General features: G+C 41.5%; 1 protein-coding gene across 13 annotated transcripts in view; it reads left to right on the top strand.

The window, feature by feature from the left end:
- Window positions 1–26,609, top strand: part of CHD2 (chromodomain helicase DNA binding protein 2) — a 129,991-nt gene that overhangs the window by 49,663 nt on the left and 53,719 nt on the right. For all 13 annotated transcript variants that reach the window (XM_073653315.1, XM_073653311.1, XM_073653310.1 and 10 more), the window contains exons 3-13: window positions 1,763–1,991; window positions 5,148–5,234; window positions 8,198–8,256; window positions 8,380–8,496; window positions 11,828–11,968; window positions 14,130–14,263; window positions 17,446–17,671; window positions 23,563–23,663; window positions 24,224–24,268; window positions 24,654–24,832; window positions 25,805–25,929. In XM_073653315.1, the coding sequence (XP_073509416.1) occupies window positions 1,763–1,991; window positions 5,148–5,234; window positions 8,198–8,256; window positions 8,380–8,496; window positions 11,828–11,968; window positions 14,130–14,263; window positions 17,446–17,671; window positions 23,563–23,663; window positions 24,224–24,268; window positions 24,654–24,832; window positions 25,805–25,929 (1,443 nt within the window). The remainder of the gene's footprint in view (window positions 1–1,762; window positions 1,992–5,147; window positions 5,235–8,197; window positions 8,257–8,379; window positions 8,497–11,827; window positions 11,969–14,129; window positions 14,264–17,445; window positions 17,672–23,562; window positions 23,664–24,223; window positions 24,269–24,653; window positions 24,833–25,804; window positions 25,930–26,609) is intronic.

Genomic DNA, 26,609 nt, shown 5'->3' on the forward strand with positions numbered 1-26,609 from the left:
GCCTTTGTTATTTGTAATTGATTTCTGAGATGTTTAGTATTTAATGTTGGAGACTTTCTCCATTTTGAGAGGAGCAGCAACAGCTGCTGGAGCAGAATAGTCTTGAGGATTATATTACAAAATGGCGCTGGTGTCGGCTGTCTACAGTTCCCTCATGAACCTCTAGTGTGCTTCTCCTGCCACCTGCTGGCAGTAAGCTGTATAGCGGAGCTGAGCGCACTATGCTCAGTATGGGGCTTTAGTCAATATCTGAATAATTCACCTTTTGAAAAAACCTGCTTTTCCGAATGAGACAGTCCAAAGGCTCATAGTGAGACTGTCCAGTGCAGTCAGGTGACCGGCTATATATATATATATAAATATATATATAAAGACATACTGATGGGGAATCTAGATTGTGAGCCCCGATGGGGACAGCGACGATAATGTATGTAAAGCACTGCGGAATATGTTAGCGCTATATAAAAATAAAGATTATAAAGGGTTGTTTCCATCCTCTAAATAATGGCATATGGATAGATCATGGATTTACTTTATAATATCAGAGGTCCGACTTCTGGGACGCTCATTGATCCTCAGACTAGAGGAGATACAGAGCTGTGGAGTGTAGCTGTGCAGGGACCTGCAGCCAGCCCCCTTATACAGGGCCACATGGCCATACCCCTTGCAGAATGTGTCCGTGATGCTACTGCTCAGTGGACATCAAGGGACTCAGGGCTATACCAGATCAATGTCCCCTTCAGACCCCCACAAATCATACTGTGATGATGGATCTTGGCAATGTTAGATAGGAATATGGTAATGTAAAAATGTCCTTCGCTGTTGGAGTTTTCAACTCAAGAGCTTAGTTCCCCATAGTATTATTATTTCCTGTTATTTATAATGTGCCGAGATATTCCACAGCACTGCATAGAGATTGTCATCCACGTAAGTCCATGCCACCATACACCAATTCTCTTCTCATTATGTATTTGGAATATGAGTTGAAGTATCCAGAAAAGCACAGGTAGAGAGGAGTGTCGTATTCCTATAGGGTTATGTGCACATGGCATATCTAAGACGCTGGCGGAATGGCCAAGTTTTCCAAGGCAAAAAATGCTTCGGGAAACTGCCGTCATTCATTTTCCTGAAGCGTCTTTGCCAGGTATCAGCCATTTTTGCCGCAGAACCTGTATTGGCTGGAGCCAGCGCTGCAGCCTATCGCTGAGCTCAGTGGTTCTGCTGATGTAGATGGTAATGAACGTCTGCAGCGCTGTAGATGTGAAGTCACTGCTGCAGCCTATACACAATCCACTTGGGCAGCGGCAGAGACTTAAGGTTGGATCGGGAAGAATGATGAGAGTCGGCTGATTTTCTTATTTTTATCATGGCAAGCATGTTTTTTTTTTTTTTTTTTTTTTTATACAAAACCATGAAAGTAAGAGCCCCTCTAAAGTTGTGTTAATGTCCCTGTGGAGTAAACTAAACCACACTGCAGTACATACAGTTATGTCAGGGCACACATACGTTGGAGCGCAACATGGAGGCATCCCAAACTGAATCCAAATGGGCCGTACTGTAGTAGTTGGGGTCTATCTGATGAGAGTCGTATCCGTCACAGATGTTTGTTTTTTTTTTTTGCATCACTTCTGGAACAGAAAAACATCACCAAACACTAGTGTGAATCTAGCCTGACATAGGTATTTTGCAGATATCTGTGTAGATTAGCACTCTGTAAACTTTCAGTTACGTCTTACTTATACATTTCACCTCCCTGATATAGCCATTCAGCATCGGAAGAGTCCAATCACTCTGCGTCAGAGTCAGGCAGCCAATCAGAAAGTGAGCAGGCAAGTGAGCAGGCCAGCGGCGAATCCAACAGCAGCTCTGAGTCCTCAGGGAGCCAGTCTGAGTCCGAGTGTGAATCCAATGGATCCAAAACACAGGAACTGCTCTCCGATGCGAAAGAAAAGTCTGTTCCCAAAAAGGAGAGGCTGGCCGACGTGAAAAAGGTAAGATCTGTGGTAAAAGCACATCTTAAAGCAAACCTGTCATCGGGATTGTGCTAAGTAAACTACAGTGTCAGGTTGGCGCCATTACATTGATTAAAATGATACCTGGGGTGATGAAGTCCGTCCTGTGGTTCTTGTTTAATCTTTACTTGCAGTCTGGAGATGATTAGATGTGCTCCAGGGCGGCCTGTGGGTGGGGCACTGTTCTTATATTCATGCTCATGTGTTTATATGTCAGGTCACTGAACATTCAGTGACCTGCCTCCTATTTTAAATACTGCGCTTAGTTCAAATTGTGGTAAATAAAAATTGTTTTCAACCCCAGGAGAATGGTGCTTGCACTGAAGCATCTATCGCTTGCCGTGGCCCTTTTGCTGGAGCGAAAACATTTTTTTGCTCCAACAAAATGGCACGCGTCACGGCCATTTTGCTGGAGCCAAATTTTTTTCTTTTGCTCCAACAAAATGTCCGCGCACGTGTGCAGTAGCATTTATCTGTCAGCGATAGATGCTCATGTGCGGGCGTCTCTGCCATTTGGTTGGATCAAAACATTTTTTTTTAGCTCCAGCAAAATGGCTGCAGCGCGTGCGCTATAACATCTATCGGCAAGTGGTAGATGCTACAGTGCATGCGTTGGCGCCATTTTGCTGGGGTTAAAAAAAATGTTATTTACCACAATATGAACTGCGCAAGCGCAGTATTTAAAATAGGAGGCAGGTCACTGAATGTTCAGTAACCTGTCATGTAAGCCCATAAGCATGAATATAAGAACAGAGCACCACATAAAGCCCCACCCACAGGTGCAAATTAAGATTACACAAGACCTACAGGACTGATTTCATCAACCAAGGTATCATTTTAATCAGTGTAATGTCACCCAACTGACAGTGTATGTAGTTTACTGAGCACAATCCTGATGACAGGTTCGCTTTAAAGACATTTGCTTTTCTATAGATGCTGATTGAAGTAATCGTTCCTAAAACTGCTTCTTTACGAGAAAGTAATGACAAAAGCGCCTATATTAAAACATGATTTTTCCACGCTTTTACAATTGTGTATACTAAGGTTTATTAGACTAACATCAAAAATTGTGGATTGACGTTCTGTATAAGTGAACGGTCACATGGAAAAATTATAAGTTACTTGTAATGTTGGAGCAATTTAGGTAAAACTGGCAAGAATATATTATTTAACCCTAGAATGCATACCTGGGGCCTCGCAGGCCCGCCCTGTTAATTGTTTTCTATTTTCTGCAAGATTACTTTAGTTAGAATTTTGAAACTCTAGGTATTCCTCAGGTATATAGTTGTTTGTCATTTCCAGTTGTTCATTTATTTTTATGTTACAGGCATTTTCGGTATAACAACTCTTTTTTGAAAATACCCATTTTTATGGTCATGCGTTCTAGGGTTAATACACTGTGTTCCAAATTATTATGCAAATAATATTTTCTCAGATTTTCCCAAATTACCTATATGAGTTGCAGTCATTGTAATTTTCCAGTCAAATAACTATTAGAGTACAATTGAAAGGTTTTTGTACAAACTGCCTATGATAACAGTATATTTTTTAAAAAATAAAACACTCAAACTGCACTCAAAATGCATGTTCCAAATTATTATGCACAGCAGAGTTTTCAACCTTTTCATTTTAATAAAAAACAAAAAAATGGTCATTTTTGAAATTATAAGCATTAGCAGGTTATTACAAATTGAAATCAAACAGTTTTCAACTCAAAACTTTATTCTAGGTGATGTTACATTTGCACATAGGACCGCTTGTCCGAAAGGAGCTTCTGAACTCTCTCGTCCATTGAATTTGTCAGGTTTTGGATGGTTTCTGCTTCAATTGTTTTGCATGAGGACAGAATACCCTCCCAGAGCTGTTGCTTCGATGTGAACTGCCTCCCGCCATCATAGACACTCCTTTTGATGATGCTCCAGAGGTTCTCAATGGGGTTGAGGTCAGGGGAGCATGGGTGCCACACCATAAGTTTGTTCCCTTTTATGCCCATAGCAGCCAGAGATGCAGATGTGTTATGTGCAGCATGAGACGGGGCATTATCATGCATGAAATGATCTCGATGGTCTAGATGGATGGAGTGGAGGATGGCTGGTTGATGGACACCCCATGCAAACACTCCTACGGCGCTAACAAGGAGGAGGTGGAGTAATGTTTTGGGCTGGAATCATGGGGAGAGAGATTGTCGGCCCTTTTAGGATCCCTGAAGGGGTAAAGATGAACTCCATAATGTATGTTGAGTTTCTCAAACAGCACTTCCTTCCATGGTTCAAGAAGAAGAACCGTGTATTCCACAGCAAGATCATTTTCATGCATGATAATGCCCCGTCTCATGCTGCACATAAAACATCTGCATCTCTGGCTGCTATGGGCATAAAAGGGGACAAACTTATGGTGTGACCCCCATGCTCCCCTGACCTCAACCCCATTGAGAACCTCTGGAGCATCATTAAAAGGAGTGTCTATGATGGCGGGAGGCAGTTCACATCTAAGCAACAGCTCTGGGAGGGTATTCTGTCCTCATGCAAAACAATTGAAGCAGAAACCATCCAAAACCTGACAAATTCAATGGACGAGAGAGTTCAGAAGCTCCTTTCGAACAAGGTGTCCTATGTGCAAATGTAGCATCACCTAGAATGAAGTTTTGAGTTGAAAACTGTTTGATTTCAGCTTGTAATAACCTGCTAATGCTTATAATTTCAAAAATGGCAATTTTTTTGTTCTTTATTGAAATGAAAAGGTTGAAAACTCTGCTGTGCATAATAATTTGGAACATGCATTTTGAGTGCAGTTTGAGTGTTTTATTTTTTTAAAAATATACTGTTATCATAGGCAGTTTGTACAAAAACCTTTCAGTTGTACTCTAATAGTTATTTGACTGGAAAATTACAATGACTGCAATTCATATAGGTAATTTGGGAAAATCTGAGAAAATATTATTTGCATAATAATTTGGAACACAGTGTATATTGTCTTTTTACCCTCATATTAGTAACTGTATGATACGATTCTGAGTTGGAAACAAATTCTGGAATATCGCATTCAGAAAGACCAAGCCCTAGTCATTGTTATTTGTCCATTTGTGCCATTAGGCAGTATAATAACAAGCAGGTCATCTTCCCAATATTTTTTTAGATGTGGGAAGAATACCCTGATGTGTACGGTGTAAGAAGGTCTAATAGGAGCCGACAAGAGCCTTCAAGATTTAACATTAAGGCCGAGGTAAGAAGCGACATCGCAGGAGAGGAGAGCAAATGCAATGTAATTCTCCATCATTTAAACTATGTGAGACAATGATTTCCCTGCTCAGAGGCCGATAATTTAGGATTTATGTTAAGGCATACAAGGGGTGCAGACCTTTCCATGATATTTTTATGTGTTCCTTCCACTTTTGGATTTGGCTTATTATACTAATGTAAAACGCTGACCGACATACTGGTGTGTGAGAGTGAAGTTAACAATATTGGATGTCGTTGGCTGACAATGGAAAGTTGTAGGTCAAGTAGTAATATATTGATTTTTCCAAACCTTAAAGGGAACCTGTCATGTAAAATAACACTATTAACCTGCAGATATGTGGTTAATCTCCAGGTTAATAGTGTTCTGATACCGTGTGGTGCCAGCACTGAGAGCTCCGCTGCCAGGAGGAAATAAACTTTATTCTTCCTGACAGTGTTCAGGTTCCAGTCATAGGTGTGGTCCTGACAGCAGGATCAGCATTAGTCCTGGCTGTCAGTCAGAGCCGGGGGCGCGGTAACAGCTGCTGCCCTCTATACACAGAGCGGTGACTGGAACCGTGCTGGCGCCATACCTACGACTGAGTGCTGCTGGGAGGAATAAAGTTCATTTCTTCCTGACAGTGGAGCTCTCAATGTTGGCATCGAATGGTGTCAGAAAGCTATTAACCTGCAGATTAACCCCATAGCTGCAGTTTAATAGTGTTATTTTACATGGCAGGTTCCCTTTAAACAGATTTTATGCTTGTATAATTTTGACGCTATTTCACACAAGTGTAACACCGTTGCATTTCTGTGTCTGTATTAGGAGTGCTAGTCCCAGCCCATCTGTAGATTTAATGACCTGAAATACCTGCATTGTATGGGATCCATGATGTTGTATGTTCAGGTCAATACATCTGCAATTGGTCTCGAGCTCGTAGCTGTAATATGGGCACAGAATTGTGACTGTATATTTCTCCTGTGACATTGGCCTCACAATATATGCTCACGTTTGCAGACTCACTTGTGACTAACCATGTGGCAGGGCGGCATCTGATCCCAAAATGGCGACTATGCAAGAGAAAGCATTTTATGTTTTGTTTTTTTTGAGTATGATAAGTGTAAATCAGTTGCATGACAGTATGAAAGTGAGCCCCCATGTTTCCCGATCTCACTTCTTCCTTTGTGGATAAGTTAAAGACATTGTTTACGTGCCGCCTTTGCCAGCAATGCTGGGTGAGCTCCGGGACCGCATTACCACCGCTCTAATGGCCATCGACTGGGACAGGCTGCAGAGTGTTTGGGTAGAACTGCATTACTGCATAGATGTGTGTCGTTTGACAAAGGGAGGACACAGAACATTTGTAAACATTATGTGCTAAACTTGGAGAGTTTGTTCGTTATCCTGTGCCATTCACTATTCTGTATGTAATACATTTTGAAATAAACCTCTTTATTTCATCTTTTATGATCATCCTGTATATATTTGTCAAATTGACAACAGCACACTGATCTGCTTTCAGGGAACATATACAGCTGGTGAAATAAGTTGTATGACCTACATGATTTTTAAGAACAGCACCAAGTCTTCTAGGCATGGAATGAACAAGTTGGTGACATATTGCAGCATCTATATTTTTCTATTCTTCAAGAACGAGCCCTTTTAGAGTCTGGATGCTGAGTGATGCTCGATTTTGTCTCTTCAGAATTCCCCATAGATGTTTCGGTTGGATTCAGATCAGGAGACATACTGTTGGGGTGTACTCATTGCAACACCAAAAAGGAAAAGTCATGGGATTATGGAAATGACAGGATGGATAGACATGTTATTGATATGCGAATGATGAAAAAATAGAAGCTGAATTCTCAAAACATCTCAATTTATTCAGTATCGAGTATGAGTGCTATGGCAGAAATACACGCACTTACACACCTTATCTGCTATTAATGAGGTTATTAATTGTTGTCTGAGGAATGTTCTGCCACGCTGAATGCACTTGGGCAAGTTCATAAAGATCTGCTGCTGTCAGCTACCCTGTAAGTGCCGACCAATAATGTCCCAGATTTGCTGGATGAGAGACGAGTCCTATCCGGAGGCCATGGTAGTGCATTTAGGCTGTGCAGGCTGCTCACAGAAGCATGAGCATCATGCGGCCTGGTGTTGTCGTGTTGATAAAATACCTCATGGGACACTTTGGAGAAATGGCCATACCACTTGTTACATGACCAAATCAGTGTAACTCCGACCTGCGTATCTGAAATGAAGACTAGAGGGTCAGGCTACCCTACATTTTGCCAGCCCATAACATAATCCTAGGAGTCAGACTGTTGTGACATTCCCTAGTGAAGGCTTCTTCATGGCATTGTCTACATGGTTTTGTCAGATATGAAGAATGGCATGTAGTGATCCTTCTGTACTGCAAGTGACATTAGATGCCACATACCAAAGCGAATGCATGCCATTGAGACAGATGTCCAGCTACAGGTTTTCAATTGACTTTACACCACCGCTCTCAAAGATTATCATGGTGCTATCCTCTTCAGAGACCCACTTTTGTTTTGGATGCTATATTAGCCGAGATTGGTCTGGAGACTATAGACAACTCCATGAGAAGTCTTCACAAGGGATTGTGAAAGTGTCCCAGGAACCATTTTTCAACAGGACAACACTAGGCTTCATGTTGCTTGTGCAATTGTGAACAGCCTGCGTTGGTCTAATTGTGCTTCCATGGTCTGCAATGTAAGTGCTTGTATTTCTGCCCGTCACAATACTAAATAAATTGAGATGTTCTGAAAATTTTGTTTCCATTTTTTCATCATTTGCACATCACTAACATGTCTTTCGATCCTGTGATTTCATTAATTCCACGACTTTTCCCTCTTCTTAGTGCTGCAGTTTCAAAGTTGAAGAGTGGATGTATATGTTACATGTATGTGCCTATTATTTACTTTGGGCTGTTTTTTTAGACTACAGATTCTGAAAGTGAAAGCCCACGGAGGAGGAGTACAAGATCAGCCTGCAAGAAGTGAGTATTTCTCATCCCCAGCCATATGGCATGCATTGCAGCCTTTACTATTCCAGCACTCAAAGTTTCATCTCTTTGTCTTTTTAAATTGAAGTTAAGTTAATACTTGTGCTATGTTGTCAGGGAGAAGAAAAAAGTTTCGGATGAAGATGATGATGAAGACGATGATGATGATGCTAGCAGTGGCGAGAGTGACATTGAACTGCCAAAATCTAGATCTAGACAACTGCCTTCTAGAAAGTATGTGTGACTATTTTATGGTTTCCAATGACTCCCATCTCTGATGTGGAGTTAGAGAAATTGTCCCTAGCACATATCTCTTAATATTTACAACCAAAATAAAACTATACTCGTAAATGGAACATTCCTAGTGGGTATAATTCATGTAGGGGTTATAATTATATCCACTATATTCGGATAGGTATAGTAATGATGTCGTCATATTGATGGATCTGTCATAGTGATACTTTTGTCTCTCAGATATAGTATATACTGTAATTACACAAGTATGCAGAATTTGGGTTTATGAAAATATTTTCAAATCGAATGACTGATTCTTATGTTTTCTTATGCCCTGATTTAAAAAAACACTTCTTTTTTTAACCATCACGTATGAATTTTGCACAAAACATGCGTGACATTATGTACAAGCGAGATGAACAAGAACAATCTTTATTGTAGCCAAAAATATACACAATATTTATATATAAAATGTGTTTTCTCTTTAAAGCTTCTCTTGCTACATTTTCTCTTGTAGAAGGCCTGCGGATCTTCCATGTGAAGCATCCAGCAGTAGTCTCTCATCATGTTCACGTTCCATTTCCTTGATATCCTGATGAAATCTTTCTCCTTGCTCTTCACTAATAGCACCAAGGTTTTCAGGAAAGTAGTCCAAATGGGAATGTAAAAAATGTAACTTCAAATTCATCAGACAACCCAAGGTTTTAAACGTTTCAGCATGTTCTCGACGATGTTCTTAAATTTTGGATCTTTGTCATTGCCTAGAAATTTCTTCAAGACTTCTTTAAAAGAATCCCAAGCCCTTTTCTGAACAGCTTTCAATTTTGTTTTGAACACGTCGTGTTTCATGAGTTTCGGAATATCTGGACCCACAAAAAAAATGCCTTCCTTCAGTTTTACTTCAGACAGTCCCTGAAACTTGGTACACAGGTACTTTAAAAGTCTCTCCTTCTTTCGGTAGAGCTTGCACAAACTGCTTCATCACTCCAAGCTAAAATTGGAGGGGTAGCAGGAGAACTTTAGTGGAATCAACTAGACTTTCTGCAACTATGTTCTTGAGTCCAGGTTGCAAAGATGTTCACGTTGGCCAACTTTTTTGGCTCCAGTGATGAGTTCTATCCTGGCTGTTCCATTCACACAAAAAGCATGGGTACTTCGTGTTTCCTTCTTGCTGCCCAAGAAGCAAAGAGAGAACTTTCAGATCACCACATATTAACTGTCCTTGATCCTCGTAGTTAAGTTTCTTGAGAATAAAGTCTAAAATCTCATAGCTTTCCTTCAAGTGCACAGAACACCCTACAGGCACTGAAACATACTTGCTGCCATTGTGCAGTAGCACAGCTTTCAGACTTTTTTTTGGATGAATCAATAAAGAGTCTCCACTCGCTCACATTATACTCAATGTAAAATTTTTCCATCAGCCCAGGAACATCACTGCAATGCACAAGAGCACTGTTTTGAGAAAAGTGTGGAAGGAATTCCTTTTCTCTGCTTTTGCATCCTGAAAACAGGGACCAGGAGCTAGCAAGTTTTTTTCTTTTAGTCCAGAGCCTAAATGCTCTGCAGAATGTTTAGGAAGGTCCAAGTCTCTGACCAAATCATTTAATTTGAGCTGTAAAAAAAGCTGTGGTTCATTGGGACAAGCGTGAAAGTCTTCATCGGAATCCTGCTCTTCATTTTCTGAATCAAGTGAATCTTCAGGATTCTCCGGAGGTGAAGGGACAGGTATTCCTGGACTGTGAGGCACAAGGCGAATCACTGACGGGAGGTCCGGGTATATAATTTCCTTCTTATTTTTAGCATTAAATCCCTCCACATTGCTTGTACAAAAGTAGCAGTCACCGCTATGATTTTGCAGTTCCCCCCAGGTCATAGGTACGTCAAAACGAAAGCTTTCTTTCTTCCCTTTAGACAACTGTCGTAGTTCCTCTACACAAACAGAACACACTACATGTGGAGCCCACAATTTGTCCTGGTCACCTAGGTTTACACCAAAGTACGCATAATACACTTTTTTAAAGAAGTCTGTAATGTTCCTTTATTGTTCACTACAAAACAACTGCAAATGTAGCAAAAGTTGTCGGGTGAATTACAACACCCCCTTGTAGCCATTTCGATAACATTGTTAGAAACAGAAGCTTAATCCACCACAACCACTAAATACTGAAAGGAATTGTGTTAAGCACGCCACCACACTCTTATGAACTCTTTCAAAAAGAAAATCTAGAGAAAAAGATAAATTCCAGGTTTATAAAAAAAACATAAATGTATTTGACAGAATTTAAAAGCTGATTGCATAAATCCATGGTGTGATCCAAGAGCAACGCGTTTCAGACGCTCTCCTGCGGTCTTTCTCAATGCGCGCCAGAACGCCGGAGAGCGTTTCAATTGTGTTGCTCTTAGATTACAATCAGCAATCACAATAGATTGTGAGCCCTCGCGGGCAGGGTCTTCGCTCCTCCTGTACTAGTCGCCGTCACATTGTGTTCAAGATTATTGTAATTGTTCTTGTATGTATACCCCTTTTTCACATGTAAAGCGCCATGGAATAAATGGCGCTATAATAATAAATAATAATAATAATATGCATAATTTTGTCAAATACATTTTTGTTTTTTTATGAAGCTGGAATTCTTTTTCTCTGTATTTTCTACGTGAGCCACACGTTTTCGCTGCTTCTGCATGCCATGAGCCATTTAGGCGAGAGAGTTTAATTTCTCTACTGAATGAAAATATGCCTTTGCTCCCCATAGCAACCAATCACAGTGCTGCTTTCAGTTCTTATACTGCTGAGGTAAAATGAAAGCTGTGCTCTGATTGGTTGCTATCGACAACGCCACACTGTTTTGAATTGTGACTAAAAAAAAAAATCTGTCTTTACTGCCCATAACAACCAATCACAGCGCAGCTTTCATTTCTTGTACTGCTGAGGTAAAATGAAAGATATGCTATGATTGGATGCTATGGACACCCCCACACTCATTGGAAGCTGGGTTAAGAAAATCTGCCCATAGCAGCCAGTTTGCAGCACAGAGTCCATTAATTGCTTACCAATCTAATGCCACCAAAATCATCCACCAAAGGTCACGCAAAGGGGTCAAAGTATGGTGCAAGAAAAAGCCTATGAATCAGTGTTTGTGAAAAAAACGTACGTGATGGAATTTTTTCGATATTTTTACTGAGTTCAGTGATCAAAGGTATATCAAAATCACCTCTTTTCAAACCATTTTACCCTTGCAGACCCGTGTTATCATACAATTGTATCCGTTTATAGGTTACTGATTCTTGAAAAGTACTAAGTTAAAGTTATTTTTTCTTTTTTTAAAAAAAGATCATTAAGAGGACGAAATCTAAGGAAACCACAGCGGGGGAAGAGGAGAAAGGCCGATTCCAGCGAGGAAGATGATGATGATGATGATGACGATGATGCTCCAAAGAGACAGACACGGCGAAGCACAGCCAAAACTGTTAGGTGGGTACACCTCTTAAATTGCCTGCCCATAACTTGGTTTACGTGCTTACTAAGCAGGGGCAGATACACTTGGAGTCAGCCATGGACATGCGATAGCTGTGGATTGAACAGTCAGCCACAGCTACCAATGGTGGGATGTAGATAATGGCTACCGGTCTCCCAGAGGACAAACCAATGGACTGCATTTAGTAGAACACAACCCGTCCAACTCTAATTTCTGTCAGGTTGTCTCTATAGACATATTCATGGTAGAAATGGTCATCATCTTTGGGTTATGCTGTTGTAAAAGACTTATGTTTCCTTTAACACGTACGTGATTGTTACTTGGAGGAACACTATACAGTGTTGCATAACAGGAAAAGAACTTTGCACACAGAAAAGTAGGATCTATATGGGCACCAGCATGGATAAAATAAAAAATATATTTATTGCATAAAAGACTACGCGTTTCAGAACCGGTCTACATGTACCCAATGTCGGAGAAAGCAAATTTGAAGTTAGTGTTCCTATTATTCTCAAACTAGCTGCTTATCTATTGTTAGAAACATCATTGAATCAATAAATCTCAAGTAACCGAGAATATTTTTATTTATATTTAACCCCTGATGCAGCTGTTGTGAAACACATGTTGGGTCTGTTGGTGGGTGAGCTGTTCATTTCCATGTACTATTGACCTTTAGTGAGTATATTTTATGTAATCCCTGGTATATATATATCCACTACCTATTGCTACTTAGCATTATTTACTCTGTTCTCTTACTAGGGACTCTTCTTTATCATTGCATCTTTAGAAATTTTATACATTGAAAATACTCTATATGCATTTTATACATTGAAAATGCTCTATATGCATAGTTATGGGTTATGGGCATTGATTAATAAATTTATTTATATGTGATGCATTTACTTTGATTCATTAAATCTATTCATTCACATTCATGGATACTTTTGAATAGCTCACCCACCAGTTGTCATTGTTGTCTGCTCCTGCATTTCGGTTCTGCTTTGATTACATTGTATGATTATTTTAAACTAAAATTGTTTCATTAAAAATATTGTTTTTCATAATAGTCTTGTACTTTGTTCCTGCCATTTTGTTGTTCTTTCTTTTTCATATTAGAAGCATCAGTAACAATAAAACCATACAAACATGTTACATAAAAAGTATTAAATGTAGGCACCAAAACATAAAATAATATATTCATGCGTGGTTTTACCACAGCCTTAAAGGGAATTTGTCAGTAGGATCAACCATCCTAAGCCATCTATATGTGCTTATAGGTCAAAGTAAGTTGACTAAAATGATACTTTCACATCTGCAATCTGATGTCTTATTGCAGAAAAAGCCACGTTTTTCTTATATGTAAATGAGCCATTAAAATCTATGGGCCGGACATAGAGCTCCCTGAGAATATGCATCCAGAGCTTATTTTTAATTAAAGGGAAAATTACTAGTGTGAGACATGTAATGACTGACACTTTTCTCTCATAATCACACAGTGAGATCAGAACTAACAGTATAGCAGACGTGAACTTGTTACAAACATTTGCCGGAGCACTTGTACTCCCATAGTGCTGGCAGGTCTTCTGCAGAGCTGTGCCTGATTATAACCAACACAGTGCAGCAGAGTTGAACTTCATCTCATTGCAAACACATTCACAGTGATGTCAGCTCTGCTGTACTTCCCCTCCCCCGCACTGGCTGCCTGATTATAACCAACACCGTGCAGCAGAGTTGAACCTTATCTCATTGCAAACACATTTGCAGTGATGTTAGCTCTGCTGTACTGACCCACCCCCCACACTGGCTGCCTGTGGAATGGAAGCGGGTAGCCCTACAAAAGGACACCTTTTGTGCAGATGTGTCAGTACAACAGAAGTGAACTTTGTCTCCTTACAGTGTTAGCTCTTTTGCATGTAGAGCATGCATATAGGAAAATAATGGATTTGTCTCGAATAAGACATTGGATTGCAGATATCAAGGTAACATTTTATTCAACTTCCTGTGACTTACATGCCCATATAGACTGCTCTGGAAGGTTGATTCTACTGACAGATTCCCTTTAACAACATATACTGTATGATAATAGCATTTAGTTAATGTGATTTGAAACACAAAGATTTGTATTCATTTACCAATGTTATACTTCTAATATTGCAGCTACAAAGAAGATGATGACTTTGAAACAGATTCTGATGATCTGATTGAAATGGCAGGAGAGGAAGCAGAGGAGCAAGAAGATAATCATGAGACTATTGAGAAAGTATTGGAGTCCAAGACTGGGAAGAAAGGAGGTATATTTAGCAAACACAAGACGCACCACTGCTTTCTATTTGTGCCCTGTATTTGAAGGAGTCTATCCTTAGGATAGAGCATCAATGTATGATCGGCCGGGATCCCGCACCTGGCACCCCCACCGATCAGCTGTCATCGGTGCAGGTGGCCGCCGGCAGGAATTGCTTATCTGCGGTGCTTGGCCGTCAAGTTGCAGTGGCCGGCGCTTGTTACTGCACATCTGCCTCTTATTCAGTTCAATGGGAGGCGGATGTGCAGTACCCCGCGGTGGCCACTACAGATGGACGGCCAAGCATCACAGGTAAGGACTTCCGGCCAGTAACCGCTGCCGCTGGCACCGAAAACAGCTGGTCGGCGGGGTGCTGCATGTGAAAGTAGTGCAAAACCCCTTTAAAGAGACGCATAGGAGGAGAACTGCTGATTTCTAATTGTGCCCTGCTTTTGCAAGACACACAGGAGGAGCCCTATTGCTTTCTATTTGTGCCCTGCATTGAAAGAGACAGGCCTAGGAGGAGCACTGCTGCTTTCTAGTTGTGCCATGCATTTAACCCCTTAAAAACATCTGACGTACTAATACGCGTCTGTGCCCTGGGACTTAAGAGCCAGACCCGTATTAGTACGTCATCGCGATCGCGCGCTCACACAGGCTGTGCGGGCGCGATCGCCGCCGGGTGTCAGCTGATTGTCACAGCTGACACCCGGTACTATGTGCAGGGAGCGGTCCTGCACCGCTCCCAGCACATTAGCCCCTGCGATGCTGCGATCGAAGTCGATCGCAGCATTGCGGGGGCAAGGGGAGGTGATCGCAGATACTCACCTCCTCTTCCGGCTTCCAGCGCTGTCTGCAAAGGCTTCCCGGGTGTTGCCATGACGACCCGATGACGTCATGACAACATCCGGGTCACCAGACAGCAGATTCATAAATATGAAAAAGTTTTTTTTTCACTTTTTCATTTTTACGAATCAATTTGTGAAGCACCTGAGGGTTCCAAGTGCTCACTATGCATCTAGATAGGTGCCTTGGGGGGTCTAGTTTCCAAAATGGGGTCACTTGTGGGGGAGCTCCAAAGTTTGGGCACACAGGGGCTCTCCAAACGCGACATGGTGTCCACTAGCAAATTGAATGGAAAATCGGCTCAAATTGTTAGCGGACGCCATGTTGCGTTTGGAGAGCTACTGCGTGCACAAACATTGGAGCTCCCCCACAAGTGACCCCATTTTGGAAACTAGACCCCCCAAGGCACCTATCTAGATGCATAGTGAGCACTTGGAACCCCCAGGTGCTTCACAAATTGATTCGTAAAAATGAAAAAGTGAAAAAAAAAACACTTTTTCATATTTATGAATCAATTTGTGAAACACCTGGGGGTTCCAAGTGCTCACTATGCATCTAGATAGGTGCCTTGGGGGGTCTAGTTTCCAAAATCGGGTCACTTGTGGGGGAGCTCCAATGTTTGGGCACACAGGGACTCTCCAAATGCAACATGGTATCCGCTAACAAATTGTCGGCTCAAATTGTTAGCGGACATCATGTTGCGTTTGGAGAGCCCCTGTGTGCCCAAACATTGAAGCTCCCCCACAAGTGACCCCATTTTGGAAGCTAGACCCCCCAAGGCACCTATCTAGATGCATAGTGAGCACTTGGAACCCCCAGGTGTTTCACAAATTGATTCATAAATATGAAAAAGTGTTTTTTTTTTCACTTTTTCATTTTTACGAATCAATTTGTGAAGCACCTGGGGGTTCCAAGTGCTCACTATGCATCTAGATAGGTGCCTTTGGGGGTCTAGTTTCCAAAATGGGGTCACTTGTGGGGGAGCTCCAAAGTTTGGGCACACAGGGGCTCTCCAAACGCAACTTGGTGTCCGCTAACAATTTGAGCCGATTTTCCATTCAATTTGTTAGCGGATACCATGTTGCATTTGGAGAGTCCCTGTGTGCCCAAACATTGGAGCTCTCCCACAAGTGACCCCATTTTGGAAACTAGACCCCCCAAGGCACCTATCTAGATGCATAGTGAGCACTTGGAACCCCCAGGTGCTTCACAAATTGATTCATATAAATGAAAAAGTGTTTTTTTTTTTTCACTTTTTAATTTTTACGAATCAATTTGTGAAGCACCTTGGGGTTCCAAGTGCTTACTATGCATCTAGATAGGTGCCTTGGGGGTCTAGTTTCCAAAATGGGGTCACTTGTGGGGGAGCTCCAATGTTTGGGCACACAGGGGCTCTCCAAACACAACATGGCGTCCGCTAATTATTCAAGCAAATTTTACAATCAAAAAGTCAAATGGCGCTCCTTCCCTTCCGAGCCCTCCCGTGCGCCCAAACAGTGTTTTTTCCCCACATATTGGGTATCTGCGTGCCCAGGGGAAATTGCACAACAAATTTTGGGGTCCATTTTTTCTTGTTACCTCTGTGAAAATAAAAAAAATTGGGTCTAAAGTAACATTTTTGTGAAAAAAGTTAAATGTTCATTTTTTTCTTCCACATTCAAAAAATTCCTGTGAAGCACCTGAAGGGTTAATAAAGTTCTTGAATGTGGTTTTGAGCACCTTGAGGGGTGCAGTTTTTAGAATGGTGTCACTTTTGGGTATTTTCTGTCATAAAGACCTCTCAAAGTGACTTCAAATGTGATGTGGTCCCTAAAAAAATGGTTTTGTAAATTTTGTTGGAAAAATGAGAAATTGCTGGTCAACTTTTAACCCTTATAGCTCCCTAACAAAAAAAAATTTTGATTCCAAAATTGTGCTGATGTAAAGTAGACATGTGGGAAATGTTATTTATTAACTCTTTTGTGTGACATCTCTCTCTGATTTAAGGGCATAAAAATTAAAATTTTGAAAATTGCAAAATTTTCAAAATTTTCGCCAAATTTCCGTTTTTTTCACAAATAAACGCAAGTGATATCGAAGAAATTTTACCACAATCATAAAGTATAATATGTCACGAAAAAACATTCTCAGAATCAGGGGGATCCGTTAAAGCGTTCCAGAGTAATTACCTCATAAAGTGACAGTGGTCAGAATTGTAAAAATTGGCCCGGTCATTAACGTGCAAACCACCCTCGGGGCTTAAGGGGTTAAAGAGACACATCTAGAAGGAGCACTGTGTTTTTCTGTGTGCTACAATTACTGTTTTGTTCTTCTGGAGAAGTAAACCAATTCAATATTTGATTTCAGTTACTGGAGCCCCGACAACTGTGTATGCAATGGAAGAAAATGGGGACCCCTGTGCTGACTTTAATCCTGAAACTGATGAAGGAGAACATCAGTTTCTTATAAAGTGGAAAGGCTGGTCTTACATCCACAGCACTTGGGAGAGCGAAGAGGCTTTACAGCAACAAAAGGTTAAAGGCCTGAAGAAGCTGGAGAACTTTAAGAAGAAAGAGGATGAAATTAAACAATGGTAAATTTGGATAAATCTATAAATGCTTGGTACAGCTTCTTTCTTGTGATATTGATGTTGTGTGCAGCCTTTTTTGTTTCCTCACTGTCTGATACAGAACCTTCTGATCAGCCAATAACAGCAATTTCAAATGAAATTGCCTGATGTCCAGCTATGATGGATGCTATAACTGCTCAGATCATAGGTTGGTGCTAGGTAACAGCAGTGTTAGCAGCCTCAGCGCTGATTGGTGCGATCAGACGATGGTGTCCAATCGACCAGTGATCAATAGGGCAGTTTGACCGCACTGTACTGCCTAATTTCAGTTTGGAGAAGTGTACCGAGCAGTCATTGCGTCGTTCTTCTGGTCACCTGCTGGGACTTGTGGTGCCACTGACTATTTTAGACTGTGCCATCATTTCTGCTGCTGCCGTTTGAAGAACTGAGGATTGAAGACATTCCTGATCTGTTCCTGTTCTCTTCTTTTTTCTAATCCACTTCAATCCCTCTCCCTCCTTTCGCCCCATACCACCTGTCCCTAACCCCTTCCCCAACCCCCCTTCTGCCTTCTGAGCAGTACTTGATCGCTCTATTTTTGTCATTTTTTTCCTTTCCTTTACCTCCGTGCATGTGTCCTGCAGCTGCTGAGTGCTTATCAGTGACGCACATCACTGACCAGCATTTATGCTCACTTTTGGCTTAAGACTTTTTTTTCATGTCCATTCCCCCCACCTGTCTGCCACCTCTGTGCGAGCATCCTGCAGCTGCTGAGCACTGATCAGTGTATATCCCCCCTCTCCCCACCACCTTTGTGCCACCTCCATGCATGCGTCCTGCAGCTGCTGAGCGCTGATCAGTGTATATCCCCCTTCTCCCCACCACCTTTGCACCACCTTTGTGCATGCGTTCTGCAGCCACTGAGCACTGATCGGTGACGCACATCACTGATCGGCATCCGGTTGATTTTTGTTTTTCAAAAAGTGCAACAAGAATCATCAAATAGAAATAATAATTTAGATTAATTGAGAGCTCTATATTAGGGACAGTTTAATCCACAATAAAAATATACTGTAGTAATCAGTTTAAGCTACAGTATTTTTTACTAAAAATGTAAGCACAATTAATGTCAGTTAAAATTTTAGTGGAAATTATTGTAATTATTATTTTCTATTAATATATAGAATCAGAATTAGTGTAAGATAGTTGCAAGCGCTCAGTAATTTATTTTTTTTTTTTTACTGATGTCCGTTTAGTAATTGTTTCAGAATTGTAGAGAAAAATTATTGTAGTAATTATACTACAGTCTTTTTCTACTACATAAAATTGTTTTTACTGTCATCCCTTGAGTAAGTTTTTTTTACAATTTTTTACAAAATTTGTATTATTTTTTTCTATTTTTAGCTTTTTATTTCTAGATATGTTTATCCCACACACACACACCACCCACATGAAAAATAAAATGCCCTGCTCTTCCCAAAGACTGTATTCAGCCAAGGAGGCATACGCCTTCCTTGCCTCCGACACTGATAGTGAGGGAGAGGATGCCACATTCCTTTATTTTTCCTCCTCTTCGTTCTCCAGTGATAATGAAACCCCAGGACAGCAAATGACCCAGTGCCCATCGTTAGTGACCCCCTATGGACCTCACCCCCCCGAAGATTATGATCCACAGATTGCTGAATTTTGTGGCCTGATCAGGAATCCGATTTGACACTGCCGTCCTCACACAAATCGACTTTTTCAAAGTCTTCTTCTCTGAGAATTTCGTAAATCTTATTGTGGCTCATGGAAATTTAAATGCCCAACAATTTCTTGCCCAAAACCCCACTTCATCATTTGCCAATTGGACTCCCATAGATGCAGTAGAAATTATGACGTTTTGGGGCCTTGTTCTTCACATGGGGTTAGTGAAGAAGCCAGAAATTCAGCAATATTGTGTTGACGTTTTGTATAACACTCCAGTATTCCGCATGGCTATGACCCGTGAGGCTGAGTTCACACGATGCGTTTTTAATGCGTTTCCGCAGCGTTTTTGCAGCTGCGTAAACGCCGCGGAAACGCATTAAAAACGCATGGTAGAAGGGCAGCAATGTTCCCCAATTGAAATCCGCATGTGCTGTGCCCATGATGCGGATTTTTCCGCAGCGTAAACGCTGCGCTCAAGAATCCACAGCATGTCAATTAATTTTGCGTAAACGCGGCGTTTTCGCCGCCATTGACTTGCATTAGAACGCGCCAATTCCGCAAGACTGCATCTGTACTTGCGTTATTGGCGCGTTCTAATATGCGGATGGTAACCGGGTGTGGAGGAGAGGAGAGTCTCATCCACACTCAGGTACCATTAAAAAATCTGTAAAAAAAGAATAAAATAAAAAATAAATGTATTCTTACCTTCTGTCGGCCCGCGCACCGCTCCTGCTTGGTTCCCGGCACTTTGCAGTGAGTTGAAGGACCTGCGCTGACGTCAGAGTCATGTGACGGGCCACGTGACGCTGACGTCGGCAGGTCTTTCAATTCAATGTTGCCGGCAAGGGAGAACGGAGTGTAAAGCAGGACACCGGGGGCCATCAGAGGGTAAAGTATACATTTATTTTTTTATTTTTACCATTCTCTCGGGTCACACTATATAAATCCATGCTGTTTGCATGGATTTATATAGTGTGACCTAGTTGTCACAAGCACTTTCCAAGTGATGCTAAAATCGCCTGGAAAGCGCTTGTCAATCCGCATGCGGAAACACATGTAAATCCGCATGTATTCCACAGGAAAAACCCATGTACAATCCGCATGCGTTTTTTCTGCCAGGGAGATGCAGAAATGATGCAGAAATTTTCTGCTTCATTTCTGCATCGTGTGCACATACCCTGACGCCTTTGAGGCCATTCACAAATATTTGCATTACAACTTCAATGCACAGTGTCCTCTCCGACACTACACCAATTTTGACCGACTTTTATTCTGCGTGCCCACGTAGCGTTTTTCAAGCGTATATGCTGCGGAATTTCCGCAGCGTAAACGCTTGTGAAAAGCTAGGTAATCCGCTCCCCATGGTCCTCAAGGGGATTCCGAAAGTTCTATGCACATGCTGCGGATTTTTCCGCAGCGTTTATGCTGCGCTCAAAAATCCGCAGCATGTCCATTAATTTTGCTTTTCCGCAAGCGGAATTGCCTTGTGCAATGCATTAAAAAATGCAAGGCAATTCCGCATGTGTAAAATGCGCGATAAACGCACGAAAAACGCGCAATAAACGCGTGCGGAATTCCGTATGCGTTTTTCCGGGAGAGGACTTGCAGAAATGAAGCAGAAATTTTCTGCTTCATTTCTGCAACGTGGGCACATAGCCTTAAAAATTCAGCCGGTCATTTTTCACTTCAGCAACAAGTTTGCTGAGGTGTGCGCTCCCCAAAGGGACATCTGCTTAGATGATACCCTAGTGCACTTCAAGGAGGGGGTGGGCTAAAATTCCTGCCCAGTAAGAAGGCAAGGTATGGTATAAAATTGTACAAACTGTGTACCTCAGGGTACACCCAAAGATTTAGGGTTTATGAAGAGATTGAACCCCTCCCCCACTTTGTCCTGGGAGTGAATGGGAAAATTGTGTGGGAATTGGTGCACCCACTGCTTGATCAAGGTTATCACCTCTACGTAGATGACATTTATACCAGCATCCCACTTTCCAAATCCCTCTCAGCGAGCTATCGCAGTCTGCGGTACTGTACGCAAAAATCAGAAAGGCCTTCCTAAGACACTAATTGGGTAGCTGCTCTAAAAGGTTGAGAGCAGAGCCCATTGTAGCGACAACATGCTGGTGGTCGAGTGCAAGGACAAGAGGGATGTCCTTTTCTTGACCACTATACATGGTGATGGCAGCACCCCCACCACTGTACGAGGTACCTCTACAACTTACCAAACCAGACGGTGTCCTAGGGTACAATAAGAACATGGGGGAAGTCGAGCTCTCTCATCAAGTCCTCCAGCCGTATAGTACCATGAGAAAAGCCAAGGTGTGATACAAAAAGCTGGCGGTGCACATTGTACAGATGGCAATGTGTAACACTTTTGTGCTATCACAATGTGCAGGCCAGACAGGGACCTTCCTTCAGTTCCAGTAGGGGAGGTAGTGATCAAGGCCATAATATTTGCAAGACAGGGGCAGGTCCCAATACTTCTGGAATTAAAGGTGCCCCTATAGTACAAGGGCAACATTTCCCCTGCAAGGTCTCTCAATCTGGAAAGAAAGAAAGGTCATAAAAAAGGTGAAAAGTGTGTTACAGAAGGGGAATAAGAAAAGACACCATTTTTCAGTGTGACACCTGCCTTGACAATTCTGGCCTGTGCATAAAAGACAGTTTCAAACTGTACCACTCATCCATGGACTACTAAATTTAATTCTGATTTATTCTCATTTATTGCCTGACTTGATGTACTCTACATAACTTACATATGCCAACCTGATGTAATCTACACAACCCATATATGCCAATACATTATAAAATTCACATAAAAGCTTCACATGTAAAGCGCCATGGAATAAATGGCGCTATAATAATAATAAATAATAATAATACAAGGAAAACCAGATATAAAACTATCGTATTTTTCCGACTATAACACACACCGTACCATAAGACGCACCCCAAATTTCGGGGTGGAAAATAGGAAAAAAAATATTTTTATAAGATCGGGGTCCATTTTATAGTCTAAATAGGTATCTTACCTGGAGGGTAAGGGGTCACAGGAGGCAGGGTCCATTAGTGGAGGAATGCTACGGACCCTGGATGCAAGAAGCCGGTGCTCCAGCAAGGGGGAGTTACGGTGGTGGTGAAGCAGGGCCCTCCGTTCCCTCCCTCAGGAACCCGGCAGCTGCAGCAGAAGAGGTGAGATGCTGCGGAGCCAGTGTCTGGCTGTTGGCTGGGGACCTATTACCTGGGGCTGGGTACCTGGGACTGGTACCCGGGCCGGTGTCTTGCTGTGAGCGGCGTGGCGAGCGGCTTCCGGTGCCCGCGGCCATCTTTCTGAAGCTGTGATCTACAGGAAAATGGCTGCCGGCTCGGCAGAGCTCATGCGCCGGCTTCGGCGGCCATTTCCCTGTAGATCACAGCTTCAGGAACATAGCCGCGGACACCGGCCCTGTACCCGGCCAGATACCGTCCCACCTCACCTCTTCTCCTGCTGCCGCTGCCTTCCTGATGGAGGGAGGGAACAGAGGGCCCTGTGATACCGCTCCACCACCACTGGTAAGTTACGTTCGGACCATAAGACGCGCCCCCCATTTTCCTCCCAAATTTGGGGGGGAAAAGTGCATCTTATGGTCCGAAAAATAAGTTATATATCAATACACCACTAGGTCAATTTCAATATAGGGTCACTTGAGAGGGGGGGGGGTTTCTTCTGTTTAGGCACCACAAGGGCTCTGCAAATCCAAATTTTGATATTTTCACAAATGCAAAAAATATCGACCTAAATTTGCCACTAACATGAAGTACAATGTGTTACAAAATACAATCTCAGAATCACTGGGATATATTGAAGCGTTCCCGAGTTATTACTACATAAAATGACACTGGTCAGAATTAAACAAATTGGGCTGAGCAAGAAGGTCAAAACAGGCTGGGCGGTAAAGGGGTTAAAGTGATGGTATAACTGATCTCTGCTGTGTAACTTTATGGTTGCCTAATTATCGCTACATTTAGCAGGAGAGACCAAGAGGCATCATCCCAGGTTGTCTATGTATCAAATATAGCACCTACATAAAGCACAAGTCATCCCCACAAAACAAACTTGTCCATCAAAGAAAAATGTAAAATGTTAGACTGCAAATAGAAAAAATAAAACTTGTATTTTTCTGGTCTTTAAGGGGTTAAACAGCAGGTCCCAATGTTTAAAATCAATATCTATGTTTTATTGTTAGGATAGCAAAGATTTCTCCTGAAGATCTGGAGTATTACAATTGCCAGCAGGAGCTAGCCCTGGAACTGAACAAGCAGTACCAGATAGTTGAGCGGGTCATAGGTAAGTGCATTTATACTAGCGACAATAGGGGGGCCTAGCAATGAACTCCCTTTATTGGTTGCTGACATGCGTCCACAGTGTTTTCCAGAAATCACCACTAGGGATAAAACAATGCTCTGTACGGAGCTCCCCCTAGTGTTGACTGCGGGCAGACAGTTTTTTTCTATAGCCGAGAATTTAGGATTTATGGGAAAGATCATGAGGGTCATTCTTATAATGCGCCTGTTAACATACAGGTTTGTGTAAAGTGGCCGGGGTGGAGAACTTCTTTTTTTATTTAAAATAAAATCCTCCTGTTTTAAGGTCCGATCAGGTGTTGTTAAGACGAGCAAGATTCATCAGCAGGTTGTTCCAGCTAGGTGAGGACATTACAGGGAGATACCGGCGCACGTCCTGTACCGTGCATTAGCCCAGCACATCTGTACAGTTACAGTGATCCTTTAACATAATAAAAATGCAGATTAATGTGACTTATAACTGGGTTCACCACAGATGTGGATTCTGGGGCCTGGACTGCAATGCCAGCATTGATAAGTAATGCTCTGTATGTTGCTTTACAGCTGTGAAGACTGGTAAATCTGCCTCTGGACACTCTGACTTCCCAGGTAATATATCCTACCACAGCATGTAGTATATAACACAATACCATCTGGTACTAGTTTTATGTCTTTCTCTGCTGTAAATGTTCTTGATTTTTAACTTCCAATGTTTTGGGGGTACTTTATACTCGTATAATTGTGCTTCTTATTTGACTTCGGCTTGCCATGTTTTTCTTCTATTTTGCATGTATTTGTTAATTAAATTTATAAATTTCAATAAAGATTTTATTACGATTTTAATACCTTCTTTTTTATTCTGGTTTTCTTGGCAATTTAAGTTGGATAATCTAATTTATAAAATAAAAAAAAGTCTAGCTGCGTGATATTGTGTTTTGTGTGAGTAGTATAGCTGCCGTCTTGGCACATTAAACACTTATAAATTGTATTGCAGTTCACAGCAGGAAGAATTCCTCCTCCAACGAGCCCGACTACCTCTGCAAGTGGATGGGTCTGCCTTATGCTGAGTGCAGCTGGGAGGATGGCGCCCTCATAGGAAAGAAATTCCAACACTGTATTGATGGCTTCAATAGCCGGAATAACTCAAAAACCACCCCTGTGAAAGACTGTAAGGTGGGTACAGTATTCTGTGCAAGTTACACTGACAGCTGTCTCATTGTAGACCATTCCCTTCTAGTCTCCATCTGCTCTAGCTGAGCCCACACTTTACACAGTGGATGCTTGCTGTGTTGTACCGCTGGCATCTGCCTCTGATAGCAGTGACTGGAGTTCGCTCCAATTGCTGCTGTTCAACCATTGACATCAATATTTAAGTAGATCCTTACTGCCTGCGTGACATGATACTGGGGTGCCAATGCTTTGTCTCTGCCATCTTGGTGCTCCTATGAAAGCCAGTCACCTTTTCCATATTCAAAAATTAACAAGTTAAAAAATATATTCGATATCGCCTTCTATGAAAATATAAAATTCGTACTGTAAATGCCATTAAAAAAAATAAACACCAGAATTGCTGTTTTTCGTCCAGTAAGAAAATCCAATAAAATGTGATCAAAACATCATATGTATCCAAAAATGGTACTAATAAAAATGAAAGCCCCTCAAAAAAAACAAAACAAGCCCTCATGGGTCCATCAATGGAAAAATGAAAAACAAATTACAGATTTAAAAAAATGGTGACACAAACCAATTTCTTTCCTCTATTTTTTTCTTTATACAAAGTGCTAAATATCTATGACCACAGATACACATATATACTGTACTATAAAAGTTTGATGTCTCTGTAATTGTACTGACCTAGAATTAGGTTTCTAGGTCACTTTTACCATATAATGAATGCCATACAAACAATGGCAGAATTGCTTTGTTTTTTTTTCACTACTTCACCATGAATGGTGTCATTCAAAACTACAACTTGTCCTGCACAAAAAAACAACTTTGTCAACCGAAAAATAAAAAAGTTATGGCTCTTCGACAAAGGGGAGGAAAAATAAGAAGCACAAAAATGGCTTTAGCTTGAAGGGGTTAATGAGAGTGTTAGATGAATTTCTAGGTATAATAATTTCCTCTCTTTGCTGTTTTGGACAGGTCCTAAGACAGAGACCACGGTTTGTGACATTGAAAAAGCAGCCCTCCTATATTGGTGGTGAAGGTCTTGAGCTCCGTGATTACCAGCTTGAGGGTCTCAACTGGCTAGCGCATTCTTGGTGCAAGTATGTGTCGGTTTTCAGCTTTGTAATATGTGCTAGGTTTGTGTGCACACCTTGGTTCATTCTGCACAGTTTTAATTGTATGTGATAAAAAAAAAATATGCGACTTTCCTGTATAACATTCCTCTGTTTTGGACTTAACCCTTACACCCCCGGAACAATTTTTGTTTTTTCTTTTTTTCCTCCCGTTCTTCCCAGAGCCGTAACTTTTTCATTTTTCATCAATATAGCCATATGAGGGCTTGTTTTTTTGCGGGACGAGTTGTACTTTTGAATGACACCATTCATGTTACCATATAGTGTACTGGAAAATGGGAAACCCAAATACGGTGAAATTGCAAAAAAAAAAGTGCAATCCCACTATTTTGTGTTTTGAGTTTTTTATTTACCATGTTCACTACATGGTAAAACTGACTTGGCAATATGATTCTACTGGTCAGTATGAGTACACAGATACCAAATATGTATATATATTTTTTTTATTTAAGTGGTGAAAAAAATTCAGAAATTTGTATGAAATTTTTTTTTTCTTTTGTCGCAATTTTTAAGACACGTATAATTTAAATTTTTCATAATATGGGGCTGTGTGAAGGCTTATTTTTTGCGCCCTGAGCTGATACCATTTTGCCCTCCCGCAATTTATAACCAAACTCTGACAGAGGCATTTAGCAAGCAGTGTCATG

Source organism: Phyllobates terribilis, unplaced genomic scaffold (genome assembly GCF_046119375.1).
Source record: "Phyllobates terribilis strain yellow unplaced genomic scaffold, ASM4611937v1 Scaffold_11__3_contigs__length_659146591, whole genome shotgun sequence".
Classification (NCBI taxonomy): domain Eukaryota; kingdom Metazoa; phylum Chordata; class Amphibia; order Anura; family Dendrobatidae; genus Phyllobates; species Phyllobates terribilis.